The following is a 19251-nucleotide window of genomic DNA, read 5'->3' on the forward strand; positions in this document are numbered from 1 at the left end:
AAGCGGTGGAAGAGACGAAATCACAGAACACCTCCGGCGGTCTCTCTCCGGCGGTCTCACAGAACACCTCCGGCGGTCTCACAGAACACACGAACACACACCCATAGCAATACCTACATCATTTCCCAGATCTAGCAAAATCTCTTTCTCCCACTTTCATAAATCAAAATAAAAAATCAACTCCAATAGACGAAATCATAATTCAATAATCCTAACTTCAAAATCAAAATCATAAAATTGAGCTCGCGGTGGAAGGCGGCGCAGTGGGAGGCGCGAAGCGGTGGAAGGCGGAAGGCGGCGCAGATCTATATTTAACTATATTTAATATCAATTTCGAGATGGACTTGAAATAATTAATACACAATTTGTTTGGTAAAGGGGTGCAAAAATCGAGACATGCAAAGTACTAAATTTAAACAAATAAAATATTAATTGCCAATTTGCTTAATTGAAGTTAGTTCCAGCGTGACATTGGAGAGCACAAAAAGCTTCAGCTTAGTTCCAGCAATTCACCATCACACTCGAAAAACAAGCAAACTCCTCCGATTTGAATTTGTGAATTTGTGGTTTCCTTCACCTGAGTTCCTCCGATTTGAATCTCTCATCTCAAACTCTGAGCTCCGAACTTCAATTTAATCCCCAGAGAGAGATTGATCCGAGCTCAAAACTCTCCGACATCGTCGTAGCAGCATCCCTCGCGATCTCCTCCGCTTGAGATCAAAATTTTGGTGCGACCTTTTCATTTCTCCTCTAATTTCATATATAATTTCTCTATTTATAACCATTATTCTATCATTTTATTGAAGCTCTGCTTTGGTGCATTGTAATTGAAGCTCTACTTTCGAATTGAAGTCCAGTCTCACAGTAGCCATTCTAAGTAGTAAGTTTCTCAATCTCCTTCCTTGACTATTTTCTATGATTTTTGTGAAATTGTTTGATTCTAGTTTTTGAATTGGAATTTCTGGTTAATTAAGCAAACTCGACTGCAAATGAAACTTTCAATTTAAATTTTGAATGGGGATTTTAGGTTGTCCTTTTCTTTTGTTTTGCTGCAATTGTATATGAATTTTTTGTTGATTTATAGTTCTACAAAATTAAGCTCGAAATTATACAATTTCTTTGTTTTTAGCTTGTTAGTTTTGAAATGGACAAGAGTTGGATTAATGCGCCAAGGGTTAGTGATGTTTATAAGAGTGGATGTGAGTCATTCATACAATTTGCCATGGAAGCTCAAGAAACTATACTTTGCCCCTGCTTGAAGTGTTGTAATGGCAAAAGGTTTTCAACTGAAAATGTTCTTCATCACATATTATTCAATGGTTTTTGTCCGGGATATACTACTTGGAATTTTCACGGAGAACATGTATCGTCGGCATGTTTGAGCTGCACACGATTGAGGCGTTTGAGCTGCACACGAGATACTTGTGAAATTAGGTAGGCATGTTTTAACACAAACTGTTCTTGTTTTCTTGTTTCAAGTTTGCAAATGGCCATTTTTCATGATGAGCAATACAAATGTTTTCTTTCCCCCTGGTGGTGTCTGTGTTTTACTAGATAAGAAAGAGATCATAATTATTTATGTCTTTGATCTTTTTAGAAAAGAGATACCATGAACATGAATAGAAGAAGAAGTTGGGAATATACCTGCCTTAAATTCAGGAAGAATCAACTACCAATTCAAGTCTTTGATCTTTTTAGAAAAGAGATGCCATGAACATGAATAGAAGAAGAGGTTGGGAATATATCTGCTTAGTAGACTCAGCCACTCACTTATTTGACTTTACCTGCAGTAATGTTATTTAGTTGGAAGATTCACTGAAAAAGAAGTATGAGAAACATGATGAATCTTTGTTTCATCCAAGTCAAATTCCAGATTTTGGTATCCGAGTCTGTTGGCAGGTCTCAATCTTGTTTGAAATCTTAAACTTTCTTGGGAGGCTAGTTTGTTTAGGGGTTGTTCAATGGAGCTATCAGATTTTCCAATTTGTATATACGTGGGAACCTTAAAAAGTCCAGGTGTCATCATTTAGCCTATGGTTAAACCTTTTCTTTCCTTTATGCTTTATTGAAATAAAGTCCAGATTCATACACGATGGAAGTTAGATGATTGATTTGATGTTTCCTGTTTGCCCTGTCTATCATTTTGCAGCTAGCATTTGTGTTGTAAGTTTGGACCCGAAGAGTTTGAAGTTTGGAATCAAAACGACATAAACTGTAGGGGACTTGTCTGTAAGTAGAAATGTTATTTCTCATGATGAGTATATGGCTCTATTGAACTTAGTTAGAAATATGTATCATAAAGTTATTTTACTACGAATTAGTTAAGTTCTACTAATTTTGACATCACCATTGCAGATCTAAATGTTTTGATCATGTTTCGATCCAAAGTGACAATATCCCAGTACAAAAAAGGCCCTCCAACAACAAATTGTAGTTCTCTACCGCCACCATCTTCCACATTCTCACAACCTCTTACTATTGATTCACATCATTCTCCAGATTCTATTTTCAACCACTTGCGTCCACCTTCATTAAATAGTAATTACACACAGCTAAGCCCCCTTCGGCATTCACCATCCCACCTTCATTCTTCCTCCGAGACAGATGATAGTGAATCTAACAACAATGATGATAATTCACATGTTCAAGTTTCTGAGAGTAATGTACTTGAAAATATTGAGATTGTAGGTAATGTTTCTGTACACTCAATGTAGTAGAATCTTTTTCCCCTCCCTTTGTATTTTAATTCAGTAAGTTATTGTGTTATTTACAACTCTTTTGATATAAGCTAGAGATATATTTAGTAAGCTACTTTGGTTTTCTATGACAGATGACAAAGGCCATGTGAAACTGACAAGAATGGGAATGAAAGCTAGTGATGTTTTCAAGTTGGCTAAAGGTTTGAGAATTTTGGTAAATGTTAATGAACATGGCCAACCAATCCGGGCAGCTAGAAGAGTTCTAACAAGATACATGATGAAACTTGTGAAACAACCAAATCTTTGTCCGCCAGATTTAAATGATTTTAATGATGTTAAACATGCCTTTGGAGTTGAGCTGCTGAGAGCTGTGCGGGTATCAATAATTTCATTAAATGTTATTTTCAAATATCATTTCGGATGCATTGATTTTTTTTTTTACTAATGTGTATTTTCCTTATTTTCTAACAGGAGAAATTCTATATCCCTAGACATGAAAATGTGGACAATGTATTAATTGCTCTAATGGGCATAAAGTTCAGGAACAACAAGTATCGGATAAGAAAGGAGATATATAAAAAGACACATGCTAGATTGAGGGAAAAGCTGAAAGCAGTTTTGGAAGCTAGTGGTGTTCATGGTGAAGAATTGGAACATCGAGTGACATTTCATGAATTTCGTGAAGACCAAATTTTGGCAGAGCTTGATAGGATTGAGCCTCCACCTGGATTTGCTTATCATCAATGGCTTAAATTCAAGAGTAATATGAAATCTGAAAAGGCAAAGGTGGTATAGTAATTCATTTTCTTTATATTATAATCTTCATTAAATTCTTAAATATTTCTTCTATCTATGTACAGAAACTGTCTGAGAAAGGGAAAAAAGCTCGTGCAACCCAAAGTCATACTCATATAACTGGAACCAAGAGTTATGCTCAAGTTGAAGATGAGCATGTAATGCCTATTTTACATATATTCTTATATTAGTTAAGAATCACGTGTGAAATTAAGAATGTTTTGTTTTTAATAGGTCATTAAATATAAAGAACATCCAGGGCCACTTACATTTTTTGACTTGACACATAAAAGGAGAGATGGTTCTTATGTGCAGAGTGATTCAAAAGAATTCATGGTAAGTTCTTTGAATTCATCTTCATATAACTATTCATAGCATTTTCGGTTAGGTTATGTTTTTTTTTTTGTGTTATAGATGGCTGCCAAATCAGAGATTGTTAAACGTAAAACTGAAGGAACTTGTGAAAATACTGTTGAATTAGAAAGTTCAGTTTGGTATGATTTGATGGGTGATGATAAACCTGGTCGAGCTCGTGGTTATGGTATTGGTGTCACGAAATCAAGTGTGACCGCCTTCCGAGCCAAACTTAGACAAATGCAAAGTGAATCAGAAAAATCCAATGCTCATGACATTGAAATGGCCCAGCTCAAGCTATTACTTAGCAAGCAACAACAACTTGTTGCACAAGAAAATGCAATGAATGCATACATGGCAAAGACAAATGAAATTATAGGCAATTTGAGAGATGAAGTTCTACTTTATCGTACAGCATTTGGAGCTGGTACAGGGGACGTACCCAACCATCTGAAAACGAGCTCAGGTATTGTCACAGCCCACTATCCCAATGACGGGTTAACAGGGGTTATGACTTGGGTGAACAATAAGAAATGGAAATGGACAATTACTTAACATTTAAAGTATATGGAAATGTCACTCATAGATAAAATGCTAGGATCATATATGATTATTTGGATACTTATAAAACATACATATAAATGAGAACTGATTAAGGTGGTTTACCCAATAACACGTGTCACAATTTCATAACATAAAGTTATCCTAATCAAAGTGTTTTGCAGCGGAAAACGTGTGAGATATACATATGAAGATGTATACTCAAGGTTACATTTCTTGAAATGTCAAAGGAACACCCGCTCAACATCATTCCATTCCATCAACTGCTCAACCTGCACATTTAGAAATACATGCAGGGCTGAGTATAAAAATACTCAGTGGGCATAGCCGAAAATACAACATGCATACATATATAAATTGAACTGCCATAACAGTAACACACAGGGGTTTTCTTAAATGACCTGCGCTTACTAAAATATTTCTTTCATTTTCATAAAGTCGATCGGCCGATCATTTTCCTTCATATGATCCATATCTGTTCCTTTCTGTCACGCGCCGGGAAGGAGGCCTCCTTACCACGGACGCCAAGACCGGTCGCAAGCGACTCGCGGTCTCCATAAGTGTACACGTTAACCCTAGCTAGCGACCTTTGTCTAGCATAGGATCCCAATTGGATTTCCTTTAAAGTTGGCGAACCAACACAGATAGGATACATATAAAAACATAAACATTTTTGGCAGTCAATCATTTCATAAACATTTCATTTCATTTCATAAACATTTCATTTTTATTTCATAAGAGTCATTTATCATTTGGGCATAATAATAAACTGAAATTAACAGTTAAAATCATCTCATGCATATATTCGTATAAGAGGCCTACGACACGCAGGGGATCTCTATATACGTATAGTAAAAGTAATGCCCACCTGGATAGGCAAAGCCTGAAGATCATAATCACATAACCTGTCTTGGGAAAACAGTGCTAATCCCCTTGGTCCACAAAGCCTACAAGAAATTCTATTCTTAATAGGTCTCCTTGAATCTAATCTTAAGTCATGGTGTAGTGCTTAACATTCTATGATTCACTTAGCCGGGTTTTTAATGAATAAATAATTAAAAACATTTCTCTTGAGTTAAGAACACCAACAATATTCTTACTCATCTTTCTTTAATAATTGGAATTATAAATAAAACCAATTAAATCATAAATACTTTTTATTTCATGATGCAAATGAAATGTCATGTCATGCTTAGCATATGATAAGTAATTACTTAAAATATGCACTTAATAATAATATAATATTATTATGCAAATTAAAAATAATTAATCAAACTTAATAAGTCTAATTAATTAAAATAGTGCAGTTCATTTAAATAAAATCTGCATAGCTCATTTAAAAAAAAAAAAAAAAAAAAAAAAAAAAAAAAATACAAGGGCCAACCATTTTTTTTATGCAGCCCAACAAAAGAAATAAATAACCCCAACCCAATAAAAATCGGCCCAGTTGATTAAATGAAAATGGCCCAATCAGAATAAATAAAAATCTCGGCCCAAAACTAATTAAAACCATGCCCAAAACTAATTGAAACCCAGCCCAACACTAATTAAATCGGCCCAAGCAAAATTTAAAACAAAGGCCCAATCTCAAATTAAGCCCTAAACTACACTCCCTCCCCCCCTTCTTCTTCCCCCAGCCGTTCAACACACACACACGCACACAACTACAAATCTGTCATCTCTCTCTCGACTGCTCTCTCTCTCCCTCTCGGACTCACGGCCGCACGCCCACCACTCCCGGCGGCGACTGCAGCGACAGCCATCGCCGTCCCTCCCTCAGATCTCCGGCCGACAGCAGCAGATAGGCTACCGCCGATTCTCCCTCCTTGGAAACGGTGAGATCGCCGCTCCCTCCTCCTGGAACTCCGGCGAACGACAGCTATATGCCGCGCTGCCTTCACCTCCGGCAACCGCAGCGATGCCACGGCCGCCTCCTGTTCCTACCCGACACCTACAATGACCAGCCGCCCCCATCAAACTCCCAGCGACAAACGACGAGGTTGCTGCCGACAGCAACAACCAGCCGCACCGCCGTGGAAGCTCGCCGGGGAGCAGCGACAGCCGCTGACGACACTCGGTTCTCCCTCCTCAGATCGACGGCAGCAAGGCCGCCGGCCGTCACCCCTCTTCGGTCTCCAGCGAGCAAAACAGACGGCCACCACCGCCGTCCGCCGACTCCTTCTCCACTCTTCACCGTGGCTAGGCAGCAACGGCAGAGCCGCAGCGCCTAGCCTCCCTCTCGACTCCATTTTTCAAAAATACATCAAAATTGGCATGCTTCATATATGTATCTATATGCACATAAATTGTATGTCTGAACACTTGGTGATTTTAAGAAATTGTTGTTCTTTATGAATGTGTATACATATGCACCGAAATGATGAGATGAAAGTATGTGAAGGTTTGATGTGTTACAATTGCAGTGTCATAACTGAATGAGCAAGTATAAAATAGATAGAGAGATTCAAAGATGAAACCTCTGGTTTGAGTTGCTGAAATCTGAGTTTTGTGGCAATTTGATCCATTCGCAATATGGCTGAGCTCTGTACTTGGATTTCTTTGGGTTTGTTGGAACTAGAGAGTAACTTGAGGGAGAAATGAGATTGATCGAAAATGCTAAGTGAGGGAAAAGATAGATCCTTTATTGAAGTGAAATGACTTTGTAGAGAAAGGTATGGTGATGAATGAGGTGTATGGTATGATTGCAGAGAATGGTATGATTGCAGAGAATGGTGGTGAATGAGGTGTCTCAACAAAAAGTTATAAAGTTGTGGCATATGGTGGCTGATGGAGTAGGTGGGTGTAGGAGTAGATGGGAGTAATAAAATAAAATAAAATAAAAATCTTCCGGGTTGTACTATGAAAACTGTAATAATCGTTCAGTGTTCGTTAAATAAAATAGTTCGTGTAAATGATCGATGCTCAATTAAATAAATATGTAATGCATATAAATTTAATAACTAAATTTACAAATGTTTTTGTAAATCATTTGTGTTGGAATTAAAAATAAATTCTTTTTCTCATTCCGGCGTGAATCATCTTAAATCTAAGTTCAAAATAAATTCTAAATTTAACTCAGGGAAACGGGGTATTACATCCCTCCCTCCTTATAAAAATTCCGTCCTCGGAATTGCATATCCGGTATTCTATCTTGTGATACTAGTCATTCGTTTCATTCATCTTTTTTTTTTTTTTTTTTTTTTTTTTTTTTTTTGGCCTTTTCCCTCCTGTGATGGTTCCACTACATGACGAGAACAATATTATTGCCTCGTAAAACTTGAATCTTGCGATCAAGTATCTGGACTGATTTCTCATCACAACTTAGGTCCTGGCTAGGACTACTTTATCTTGCTTAATCACATGCTTTCTTAATTGCGAGGTGTTATACGTATTGTATACATCCACAATGCTTGGTGGCAGAGCCAACTTATAGGCTACAAAGGCCTAACTTATCTAGGATCTCAAAAGGTCCTATATAACGGGGTCGTAACTTGCCCCTCTTTCCGAAACGTATAACTCCCTTTGAGGGAGACTTTGAGGAAAACTCGATCCCCAACATTAAATTCTGATTCTGATCGGCGTTTATCGGCGTAAGACTTTTGTCTATCTTGAGTTTCTTTGATTCTTTGCTTGATGTGGTCGACTTTCTCAATCATCTGTTGGACCAGTTCAGGACCTAACAACATTCTTTCACCCACTTCATCTTAGTAAAGTGGTGAACTACCTTAATTGTTTCCTTCGTCCTAAGTCACCTTCTCAGATTTGACTAGGGAATTCTAATATCAAACTTTTCTCATCATCTTGGTAACTTTCACTTAAAGATTAATGGCACTCCTTCTGCCATGTAAACTCATTTTCAAATGATTATTTAATGGGGGTTTCTAAGTTTCTATTGTGGTGGCGTTCCAACTTTATTCTTGCTGTAGCTTCTGGCACTTTAGCCAAAGCATTCACTCTCTTAACTTGAGCCTACTAGCCTTGGGGTTGGGTTATACCTTAAGTTTAGTTCTAGTGCTTTCCTTCCATTTCCTTTTTCTTTACCTCCACCTTGAGGTGGTGTACATATCTTGTTTGTGCGTGAACTTTTTCCTTCTCCAATTGTTGTAGTGACTCGGTGGTGAGAGTCTCGTTCATTGCTTGTTCCTTCATAATATCTCCCTAGTTTACTAGGGAAATTGAAAATCTCATGCCGCGATTTATTTACGAACTCCTTTACTCATTTCTCATTATTCATTTATAAATGACTTAAATAAGCATTTTAAACTCCATTAAAATGGAATTGATTTAAAACATTTTAATCCTTTTAAAAATCCATACTCATAAAGCCTTAACTCATGCTCTATCTCATATTCTATCTCTTTACTCAACTTTATATAAACTCTCCACTCATCTCAAATCCTTAAGTTCAAGGATAGGTTTCAAGAAAATCATGGTACTAAGTCTCGATTTATCTCTCATATAAGGCTCGTCTAATCTCATTCAACACATAGACAACACAATCACATAAGGCACATAAGAAAACACAATCAAACATTATCAAAACATGCTCTGTTTTTACACTGACTCAACTTCAAAATCTAACCTGTTCTTACTCCGACACCTCCTGGACTCGAGACTCATACCAAAAGAAAGGTCATCGAGTCTATTTTCATATAAAAAAAAGTAGAGTCAAAAACTCGAAGTATTGTAGGAGATATGACTGTTTTACTACAGTCTACCATATTCGGCAGTTTTGAGCAATCGAAAACTTGGATTTTTTTGAAAAATAGTAAATGTTGTCAAACTGGGCTCACATTTTGTGGATATCTAGCTAACACAATAAGGTTAATACCATAAAATTTTGGAAAGCTAGATCACACAGGAAACTACTGAAATGAATGACTCTTTCCCCTGCTCTCTGAAACTCTCGGTAGTAATATGCAGTTTCGGTTTTGTATTTTATAAAAATAGTAAATGAAGTCCAAATGACTTGAAATTTTACCGATGTTCTCAAGACTCATGTAGAGACTTGGTATAAAATTTTCAAAGCTTTTTGACATTTAAAAACTGTCGATCACAGTAGGTCAGTAGGCCTACGAAATTCACCAAAATCTCATCTCAAACTCTTAAAATACTCAACTCAACATTCCTTCAAGGAAACTCATCAAAGCTCATTTTAAACACATATAACACTCACAAACATTCGGGCACATTATAATGCTCATCATACTCAAATCTTGACTCTCTTCTTACATCATAACCTCAAATCTCTAGTAAAACGTTTTAATGAGCGCATCATTAAAATTCTCTTTTCATTTTCATGCACAAAATTACTCAATTATTCAAACATGATCTCATTCATCATATAACTCATTATACACATATAGATTCCCTTTTATCATGTACTAAACTCTAATGAAACTTCATGTATCATCATAAAACTCTTAATAAAACATGACAAACTTTCACATAATGGTCATAAAGCAATTAGACCTCATTTTATCAATCATCGACTTCTCAAAATATGAAAACTCAAAAACTCATACAAACTAAACTAAGTCAAAAATTTCTTAGCCAACAAAAGACTTACTCAAATATAATTATACACTAATATCATGCTCAAATACATATATCTTAAGCCAAAATTACTTTAATAACACATAGGCAAAAAGTCCTAATTTTTATTAAACTAAACTCTTTTGAAAATATCACTAATCATGTATAACCTATTGATCAAATCATAGATCTAACATCCTAGGTTACCAATTAGCACAAATCAACATCATAAAACAAGATCACATATAGATACATATGTATGTCATCTTCTTCCTCAAACTAACACTTTTCATTTTTCATTTCTCAACCTCAAGCTTCAATCTCATCCATCTTTAATCATCTAGATCATCTCATAAACTCAAATCCATTATCAATACATTAATTGATTCATAGGATCTCAACATCCCAATTTTAGGTAAACTAACCTAATAGAAAAATCTATATCTCATGGCTAATCATCAAGATATTCATATATATATTAACTCAATAATCATCAATCATCATATAAATCATCGACTCACAATTTCCCAATTTTTTTGTAAACTAAACTCAATCGACTTTCACATCTCAAAGCATATACTTTCACAACACACATCAATCATCAACAAACACCACATAGATCTCATTTTTTTTTTTTTTTCAAATCAAGGAAAGAAAAAGAAAATTTTTGAAGGGTAAAGACCCATTTTTTTGAAAATTTTAAGAACAAGGGAGAGGTGATTTTCTTTCTTCATACAACATCATTCAAGCAAGATTTATGGAATATATGACCACTTACCCAAATTTCTCACCAAAACTCACATTTTCTCACTCTGGCTTGGAAGCCTTTCTTCAATGATTCTCTTGAATATAAGTAGCTAGGATGTGTTTATGGAAGATTTTAGAGTGGATTGAGGTGTTTTGTAAAATTTTTGGAAGTTCCGAAGGTCTCTTCAATGGAGGAAAATGGAGGAAAGTGAGAGAAAGAGGGAGAGAGGTGTTGGTCGAAAATGATGAGTGAGTAGTGAGAGAGGATTTTGCAAGATTGTAAATGATCTTGTGATCTTTAAAGAGGATTTTGTAATCTTAAGGAAATATTGGCAATTAATGCCTTGATCTCTCTCTCTCTAATCTCTACACTATCTCTCTAATCTCTACACTCTCTTCAATAATCTCTACACTTGGCAAATTGTGGTATTTAGACACATGGTAGGGAAATTAAAGTAATAGGGTGAGAAGGGTGATCAAAAATAAATCACAAAAACTATGGAAATGTACTAATTAATAAAATACCAATACATAATTATTCATGTGACCACATAAAATAATTATAGCACTAATATTAGTGCACTCACTCAATTATAATATTCCTCTCATAGGAAAATAATTTTAAAACAAAATATATGCTTGGAAATATTTTCATTAACCGGCATTCTTTGATTTCTCGGTAAAATAAACTGCACTTGCTTTAGAAACTTAATTAAAATTCCAAGTGCTAATATCCTCAAATAAAAATCATAATAACTTGCTCATAATGACATACGTAACAAAACTCACATAATCAATCAGTCACGTAATTTCACATAATATCACGTCAAAGCAGTCGGCAAACACAGACAAACTAGACGTCTCTCCGACCGATTTTTTTTTTTATCATGGTTTTTCACTCTTTCTTTCTCGACTCTATTTCCAACTCATTATTCCTATTTTCTTAATAGGACAGTCAATCTCTCTGACATCTCAGTATTCTCAATAGTGTTAAGACACTATCTCACAACATAGGGAAAAGTACGGGGTGTTACATGTACTATCAAATTTAGATAAAATTCATGACTTCATGCATAATTTAAAATTCATGTGGCTCATATAAATACACTTAACTCACCAATTAAAACTTATGCACCACATTTATAAAAATTTTCCTTTAACTAAGCACATTAAAACACATATATAATGATTAAATCACATCAGATAATCAAACCAGTTTTTATTATTAATGGATGCCGAACCCTAATTATTAATAATAAAGCCTTTAATCAGGGATTAAAAGTCGGGGTATGATATACTATCCCCCTTAAAAGAAATTTCGTTCCGAAATTTGTACCACAGGAAATAATTCTGGGTATTTCTCTTTCATGCTAAACTCGAGTTCTCACGTCGCCTCTTCTTGATCATGGTGCTTCCAAAGAACTATTACTAAAGGTATCGACTTATTCCTTAGTACTTTAACTTTCCGATCTAGAATAGATTCGGGTCTCTCCTCATATCAATTGGATTCCTAATTCCAATTTATATACACGAGATTTACTTGAGAATAAGTTCCCTCGTCCTTTTTCGGCGGTTCATTTTGCTCCTACCTCATTCCTAGGGCTCATCTACGGGGTATTTTTTTTCCAAAGACTAAAATAGTCATCAACCCATTTCTTGTTACCTATCACATGAATAACACTTTCCTATGAATTTATCTTAAAACTATCATAGACCAATTAACTTAAGTCCTCGTACTCGAACACTATATTACGGTCTTAGCTTGGACTCTGAATTTCTATCATAATGAGCGGTCGATATCATTTATAGGACAAAAACTAATCTCAACCAATCACAATGAGACACAATTATATGAAGTCATAGTTTGGGTAGTATACTACATCGGTAGACTAACATTTCTTGGTCTTATCAAACAAGGGGATCTATTATGACAACTCACGAGTTGCAAGGCTCAAACTCAACACAACATCAAAATAAGGTGTTGTAGAAATTGTTCAAGAGAATCAAAAGAATGACCAGAGGGTATGAAATGATTAACTACTAGGTCGAACAAAATGACCTCGAGTATGAACCCATCTGGCTTTTCAACCGAAAGTTGAAACACATGGGTTTTCAACCCAAAAGACGTCTACTGAGATTTGGATCATGTGGACTGGCCAGGTCCAACATCATCACCTCCCAGTCACACGAGAAACATCGTCCCGAACTTGAAGGGCCATGAACATACTATACATAACAAAACATAAGTTCATTATGACAATTAAACTTATCTTAAGGTTCCCTATCCTATTGATCTCAAACCCCAAACCTCTCTTAAGACATATACACACAGACATACGTACACAGGCAAAACACTCTATTCATAAAATCTATCCTGTAGCAAAAGTCGATTTGATATTCCGTCGTACTTGAACATTTGAACGTAGAGATTATGGTTCAACCTTTGATGCAACGTTTACCTTGAATTCGTCGCGTATCGTCATTCTGTGTTTTTCCTTTACCTCGTACATATCTTTCCATTCCTCTTTGTAGTTCAAAAGAATCATTGTTTTCTTGAGGGAGCTGAAATGCTCTAAGTTCTCTTTCATTCTTCTACATCATCACCTTAAGAATCTAGATTGTAGAGATATCCTACTAATCTAGTAGTCTATGTTCTTTTAAAATTGTGATAATGCAACTTATAGCAATCTATGTTCTCCGGGAAAACATATGTCAATTTTTCTATCATTCGTCTGATCATAACATCATAGATTGCGAAAATATGCCATGAAAGGCAAAACATTCAACATTTCATCATAACCTGCTCTTCACATAAACATATTCATGAAGCATTTTAGAACATTAACATCTTTAAAACGTTGAAACTGCAGTTACCTTCTTTCCTTGATTGAGCACGATGCAATGGAGTGTTGAGCGGTGCCATATGAACCCGTGTAAGTCTAAAGAATCAAACTAGACTCGACTCTTTAGAATAAGGTTTCTAGGGCCAGAGCGAACGAACCGCTCTGATACCACTCTGTCACAGCCCACTATCCCAATGACGGGTTAACAGGGGTTATGACTTGGGTGAACAATAAGAAATGGAAATGGACAATTACTTAACATTTAAAGTATATGGAAATGTCACTCATAGATAAAATGCTAGGATCATATATGATTATTTGGATACTTATAAAACATACATATAAATGAGAACTGATTAAGGTGGTTTACCCAATAACACGTGTCACAATTTCATAACATAAAGTTATCCTAATCAAAGTGTTTTGCAGCGGAAAACGTGTGAGATATACATATGAAGATGTATACTCAAGGTTACATTTCTTGAAATGTCAAAGGAACACCCGCTCAACATCATTCCATTCCATCAACTGCTCAACCTGCACATTTAGAAATACATGCAGGGCTGAGTATAAAAATACTCAGTGGGCATAGCCGAAAATACAACATGCATACATATATAAATTGAACTGCCATAACAGTAACACACAGGGGTTTTCTTAAATGACCTGCGCTTACTAAAATATTTCTTTCATTTTCATAAAGTCGATCGGCCGATCATTTTCCTTCATATGATCCATATCTGTTCCTTTCTGTCACGCGCCGGGAAGGAGGCCTCCTTACCACGGACGCCAAGACCGGTCGCAAGCGACTCGCGGTCTCCATAAGTGTACACGTTAACCCTAGCTAGCGACCTTTGTCTAGCATAGGATCCCAATTGGATTTCCTTTAAAGTTGGCGAACCAACACAGATAGGATACATATAAAAACATAAACATTTTTGGCAGTCAATCATTTCATAAACATTTCATTTCATTTCATAAACATTTCATTTTTATTTCATAAGAGTCATTTATCATTTGGGCATAATAATAAACTGAAATTAACAGTTAAAATCATCTCATGCATATATTCGTATAAGAGGCCTACGACACGCAGGGGATCTCTATATACGTATAGTAAAAGTAATGCCCACCTGGATAGGCAAAGCCTGAAGATCATAATCACATAACCTGTCTTGGGAAAACAGTGCTAATCCCCTTGGTCCACAAAGCCTACAAGAAATTCTATTCTTAATAGGTCTCCTTGAATCTAATCTTAAGTCATGGTGTAGTGCTTAACATTCTATGATTCACTTAGCCGGGTTTTTAATGAATAAATAATTAAAAACATTTCTCTTGAGTTAAGAACACCAACAATATTCTTACTCATCTTTCTTTAATAATTGGAATTATAAATAAAACCAATTAAATCATAAATACTTTTTATTTCATGATGCAAATGAAATGTCATGTCATGCTTAGCATATGATAAGTAATTACTTAAAATATGCACTTAATAATAATATAATATTATTATGCAAATTAAAAATAATTAATCAAACTTAATAAGTCTAATTAATTAAAATAGTGCAGTTCATTTAAATAAAATCTGCATAGCTCATTTAAAAAAAAAAAAAAAAAAAAAAAAAAAATACAAGGGCCAACCATTTTTTTTATGCAGCCCAACAAAAGAAATAAATAACCCCAACCCAATAAAAATCGGCCCAGTTGATTAAATGAAAATGGCCCAATCAGAATAAATAAAAATCTCGGCCCAAAACTAATTAAAACCATGCCCAAAACTAATTGAAACCCAGCCCAACACTAATTAAATCGGCCCAAGCAAAATTTAAAACAAAGGCCCAATCTCAAATTAAGCCCTAAACTACACTCCCTCCCCCCCTTCTTCTTCCCCCAGCCGTTCAACACACACACACGCACACAACTACAAATCTGTCATCTCTCTCTCGACTGCTCTCTCTCTCCCTCTCGGACTCACGGCCGCACGCCCACCACTCCCGGCGGCGACTGCAGCGACAGCCATCGCCGTCCCTCCCTCAGATCTCCGGCCGACAGCAGCAGATAGGCTACCGCCGATTCTCCCTCCTTGGAAACGGTGAGATCGCCGCTCCCTCCTCCTGGAACTCCGGCGAACGACAGCTATATGCCGCGCTGCCTTCACCTCCGGCAACCGCAGCGATGCCACGGCCGCCTCCTGTTCCTACCCGACACCTACAATGACCAGCCGCCCCCATCAAACTCCCAGCGACAAACGACGAGGTTGCTGCCGACAGCAACAACCAGCCGCACCGCCGTGGAAGCTCGCCGGGGAGCAGCGACAGCCGCTGACGACACTCGGTTCTCCCTCCTCAGATCGACGGCAGCAAGGCCGCCGGCCGTCACCCCTCTTCGGTCTCCAGCGAGCAAAACAGACGGCCACCACCGCCGTCCGCCGACTCCTTCTCCACTCTTCACCGTGGCTAGGCAGCAACGGCAGAGCCGCAGCGCCTAGCCTCCCTCTCGACTCCATTTTTCAAAAATACATCAAAATTGGCATGCTTCATATATGTATCTATATGCACATAAATTGTATGTCTGAACACTTGGTGATTTTAAGAAATTGTTGTTCTTTATGAATGTGTATACATATGCACCGAAATGATGAGATGAAAGTATGTGAAGGTTTGATGTGTTACAATTGCAGTGTCATAACTGAATGAGCAAGTATAAAATAGATAGAGAGATTCAAAGATGAAACCTCTGGTTTGAGTTGCTGAAATCTGAGTTTTGTGGCAATTTGATCCATTCGCAATATGGCTGAGCTCTGTACTTGGATTTCTTTGGGTTTGTTGGAACTAGAGAGTAACTTGAGGGAGAAATGAGATTGATCGAAAATGCTAAGTGAGGGAAAAGATAGATCCTTTATTGAAGTGAAATGACTTTGTAGAGAAAGGTATGGTGATGAATGAGGTGTATGGTATGATTGCAGAGAATGGTATGATTGCAGAGAATGGTGGTGAATGAGGTGTCTCAACAAAAAGTTATAAAGTTGTGGCATATGGTGGCTGATGGAGTAGGTGGGTGTAGGAGTAGATGGGAGTAATAAAATAAAATAAAATAAAAATCTTCCGGGTTGTACTATGAAAACTGTAATAATCGTTCAGTGTTCGTTAAATAAAATAGTTCGTGTAAATGATCGATGCTCAATTAAATAAATATGTAATGCATATAAATTTAATAACTAAATTTACAAATGTTTTTGTAAATCATTTGTGTTGGAATTAAAAATAAATTCTTTTTCTCATTCCGGCGTGAATCATCTTAAATCTAAGTTCAAAATAAATTCTAAATTTAACTCAGGGAAACGGGGTATTACAGGTATCCATCAGCAATAACATTTTTTAGAGGCCTTTGTCATCTATTAATTTCCAAAAAGATTCACAAATCATCATCATATTTCTGCAATTATGACAATGTAATTTTGCAACCATTCTTTCCTGTTAAGGTTGCACCCAAGCATTGGAGGCTGGAGATCAATTTCAGCCAGGATGCAGTGCTGATGCTTTCATCAATAAGCTTACCTAATGGCATCCAGGTATCCATCAACAATAACCTTTTTTAGCTTTCATTTCATCGGGAGTAGCTCCAGTTCCTGCTGCTTATTGAACTATAAAAATTCTTAAAGTTCATCTTAACTTCACTAGGAACTTGTAGGGCTGGAAATGTTTACTCTCTGAAGAAAAGTTGAAAACTTAGAAGTACTGTTCTTCACATCATTGGCTAGTATAGGATTTCACCTGAAGTAAAGTTCTATTTCAGTCTGAACATTTGAATTTAGTTTAAGATGTCGTTGGTTTGATCTTAACTTCTTTAGATGTACACCAAGATTAGACTTGTGTGAGTCAAGAACTTCCCCTGCTTCTCTATGCTCTCTCATTTTCTCCTTTAAACACTCTTCTAACAAGTGATGCTTTGATTTAGGCTGAAGTTCGTGGCTTCCAACATGACGGCTTCTTGCACCTATAACAATTTTAGTGAAAGGGCATAAATTGCTTGATATATTGAACCTTCATAAGGGGTCACCAAATAAAGGTCAAGAATAGTATGCTAAAAAGAGTGGCTGCTGAGGATGATCTTTCCCAAATGAAAGCATTTTCTTAATCATGTTTGACACATGTAATTGCATATATTTCACCATGCCCCATATATATTGGTGGTTGACCTTGTTATTTGAGTTAATTGCATAAATATTCAAGAGCTTATTTGGCATGGATAATAGCAACATCTATTTCTTCTATTTGCAATTGCCTCGAATATATATTAGTTGAATACCTTCTATTTCATTTTGTAAGGTCATTTTTATATTAGCAAATTAGGTGAGATATCTAAAAAAATAATTACACATTTTACATGTCACAAAAACTAGTTACACTTATAAATGTCACAAAAATAGCTACTTGCTTACATGTCACAAAAAAATAACTACACTCTTAAATGTCACAAAAACTAGTTACACTTATAAATGTCACAAAAATAGCTACTTGCTTACATGTCACAAAAAAATAACTACACTTTTACATGTCACAAAAATAACTACACTTATATATGTCACAAAAACTAGTTACACCTTCAAATGTCACAAAATTTAGTGACATTTTTATTTTTGTGACACGCATAATAGCTACTCATCTATGAGATGTCACAATTTTATTTAGTAACAATTATAAGTGTCACAATTCTTTAAAAATTATGTCACTAATCAAACATTTTGTTGTAGTGTCGTGAGCCTCAAAGTATTCGGTGAGTAAAGTTCGGGATTCGATTCGATACTAAACAAACCAAATTTAAACACACCACTATTCGGTTCGATTACACCCCTACACGCACTAGACAATACTATTCTGATACAGTATATAGCCTGCATACCACTTGCGCTATGATTTACATTAAAGATTCTCTTTCATAATCCATTCAAAATTTAAAATCTATGTATAAAAATCAAATTAACCTTACATTAGCCTCTCAATTAACCACGACTGATCTTATATTTTAAATTTCTTCATTTTTTTCTCATATCGAACATTCTTCCATTTTAATTTGTTTATGTTTTAATTAAAATATTTAATATACGTCATGGATGAACAACCATAAAAATACCTTTAGTTTAGTTTGTTATATGATATGTAAAAATGGATTTAAAATGAACAAGTTATGATAATTTAAAATTTTGATATATTCTCTCCAATCACAAAAAGTGGTTTGGTTTTGAAAAAGAATGTGTTTTAGTAAATTGTTGGGAGATGTGTTTTATTGGAGAAAGAATCTCACAAAGAGTATTAGGAAGTTAAGTGTTGGGTTTTTGGTAAATATTTTGTCTGTGAATGAGAAGTTGAAAATATAAGGGGATTCAAATGAATCGAGGTGTATATAGGAGTATAAAATATTAACCATTCATTCCTTAGATCTTGAATGTTTTAAGCGTTGGAATTCCCTTCTTTGCCACTTGCGCTGCTTCGAAAGATAGCTAGGATTTTGAGCTTGAATGCTTGAGAAATAATAATCGCAGCGATTTCAGTAGTAATCCAAGTTAAGTCTTCGAGTATTTATAGCCGCGATTTTTGAATAGTTTCATTAGAGAGAGATCTTAAGAAATATGGACTCAAAGCATTTGAAATATTCTTATTTGATTCAGAATACATTGTTGTCAACGTTCTGCAACATTGTACATAACACTGGCG

At 35.8% G+C, this 19251-nt stretch overlaps 1 protein-coding gene and 2 long non-coding RNA genes across 15 annotated transcripts; 1 reads left to right on the plus strand and 2 right to left on the minus strand.

The window, feature by feature from the left end:
- Nucleotides 1-431: 431 nt before the first annotated feature.
- LOC131014538 (uncharacterized) lies at nt 432-17810 on the plus strand. 13 transcript variants are annotated; one of them, XM_057942534.1, is made up of 12 exons: nt 432-728; nt 807-880; nt 1130-1434; nt 2150-2229; nt 2356-2688; nt 2831-3075; nt 3171-3485; nt 3560-3652; nt 3729-3830; nt 3909-4314; nt 17019-17108; nt 17495-17810. In XM_057942534.1, the coding sequence occupies exons 5-11, from the start codon at nt 2373-2375 to the stop codon at nt 17096-17098; spliced, it is 1557 nt and encodes a 518-aa protein (XP_057798517.1). In that variant the 5' UTR covers nt 432-728; nt 807-880; nt 1130-1434; nt 2150-2229; nt 2356-2372; the 3' UTR covers nt 17099-17108; nt 17495-17810. The 13 variants fall into 13 exon arrangements, with proteins under 13 accessions (XP_057798517.1, XP_057798514.1, XP_057798512.1 ...); XM_057942531.1 differs by having other exon boundaries at nt 834-880; XM_057942529.1 differs by having other exon boundaries at nt 432-880.
- Nucleotides 4383-7178, minus strand: LOC131014539 (uncharacterized). The gene is made up of 3 exons (XR_009098251.1): nt 6887-7178; nt 5278-5356; nt 4383-4681 (listed from the first exon to the last, which is right to left on the minus strand). It is a non-coding gene; the product is annotated as an uncharacterized LOC131014539 (long non-coding RNA).
- On the minus strand, nt 13773-16571 carry LOC131014540 (uncharacterized). Its single transcript, XR_009098252.1, has 3 exons — nt 16272-16571; nt 14668-14746; nt 13773-14071 (listed from the first exon to the last, which is right to left on the minus strand). It is a non-coding gene; the product is annotated as an uncharacterized LOC131014540 (long non-coding RNA).
- Nucleotides 17811-19251: the final 1441 nt, after the last annotated feature.

The sequence above is a fragment of the Salvia miltiorrhiza genome, chromosome 3 (assembly GCF_028751815.1).
Source record: "Salvia miltiorrhiza cultivar Shanhuang (shh) chromosome 3, IMPLAD_Smil_shh, whole genome shotgun sequence".
Classification (NCBI taxonomy): Eukaryota; Viridiplantae; Streptophyta; class Magnoliopsida; order Lamiales; family Lamiaceae; genus Salvia; species Salvia miltiorrhiza.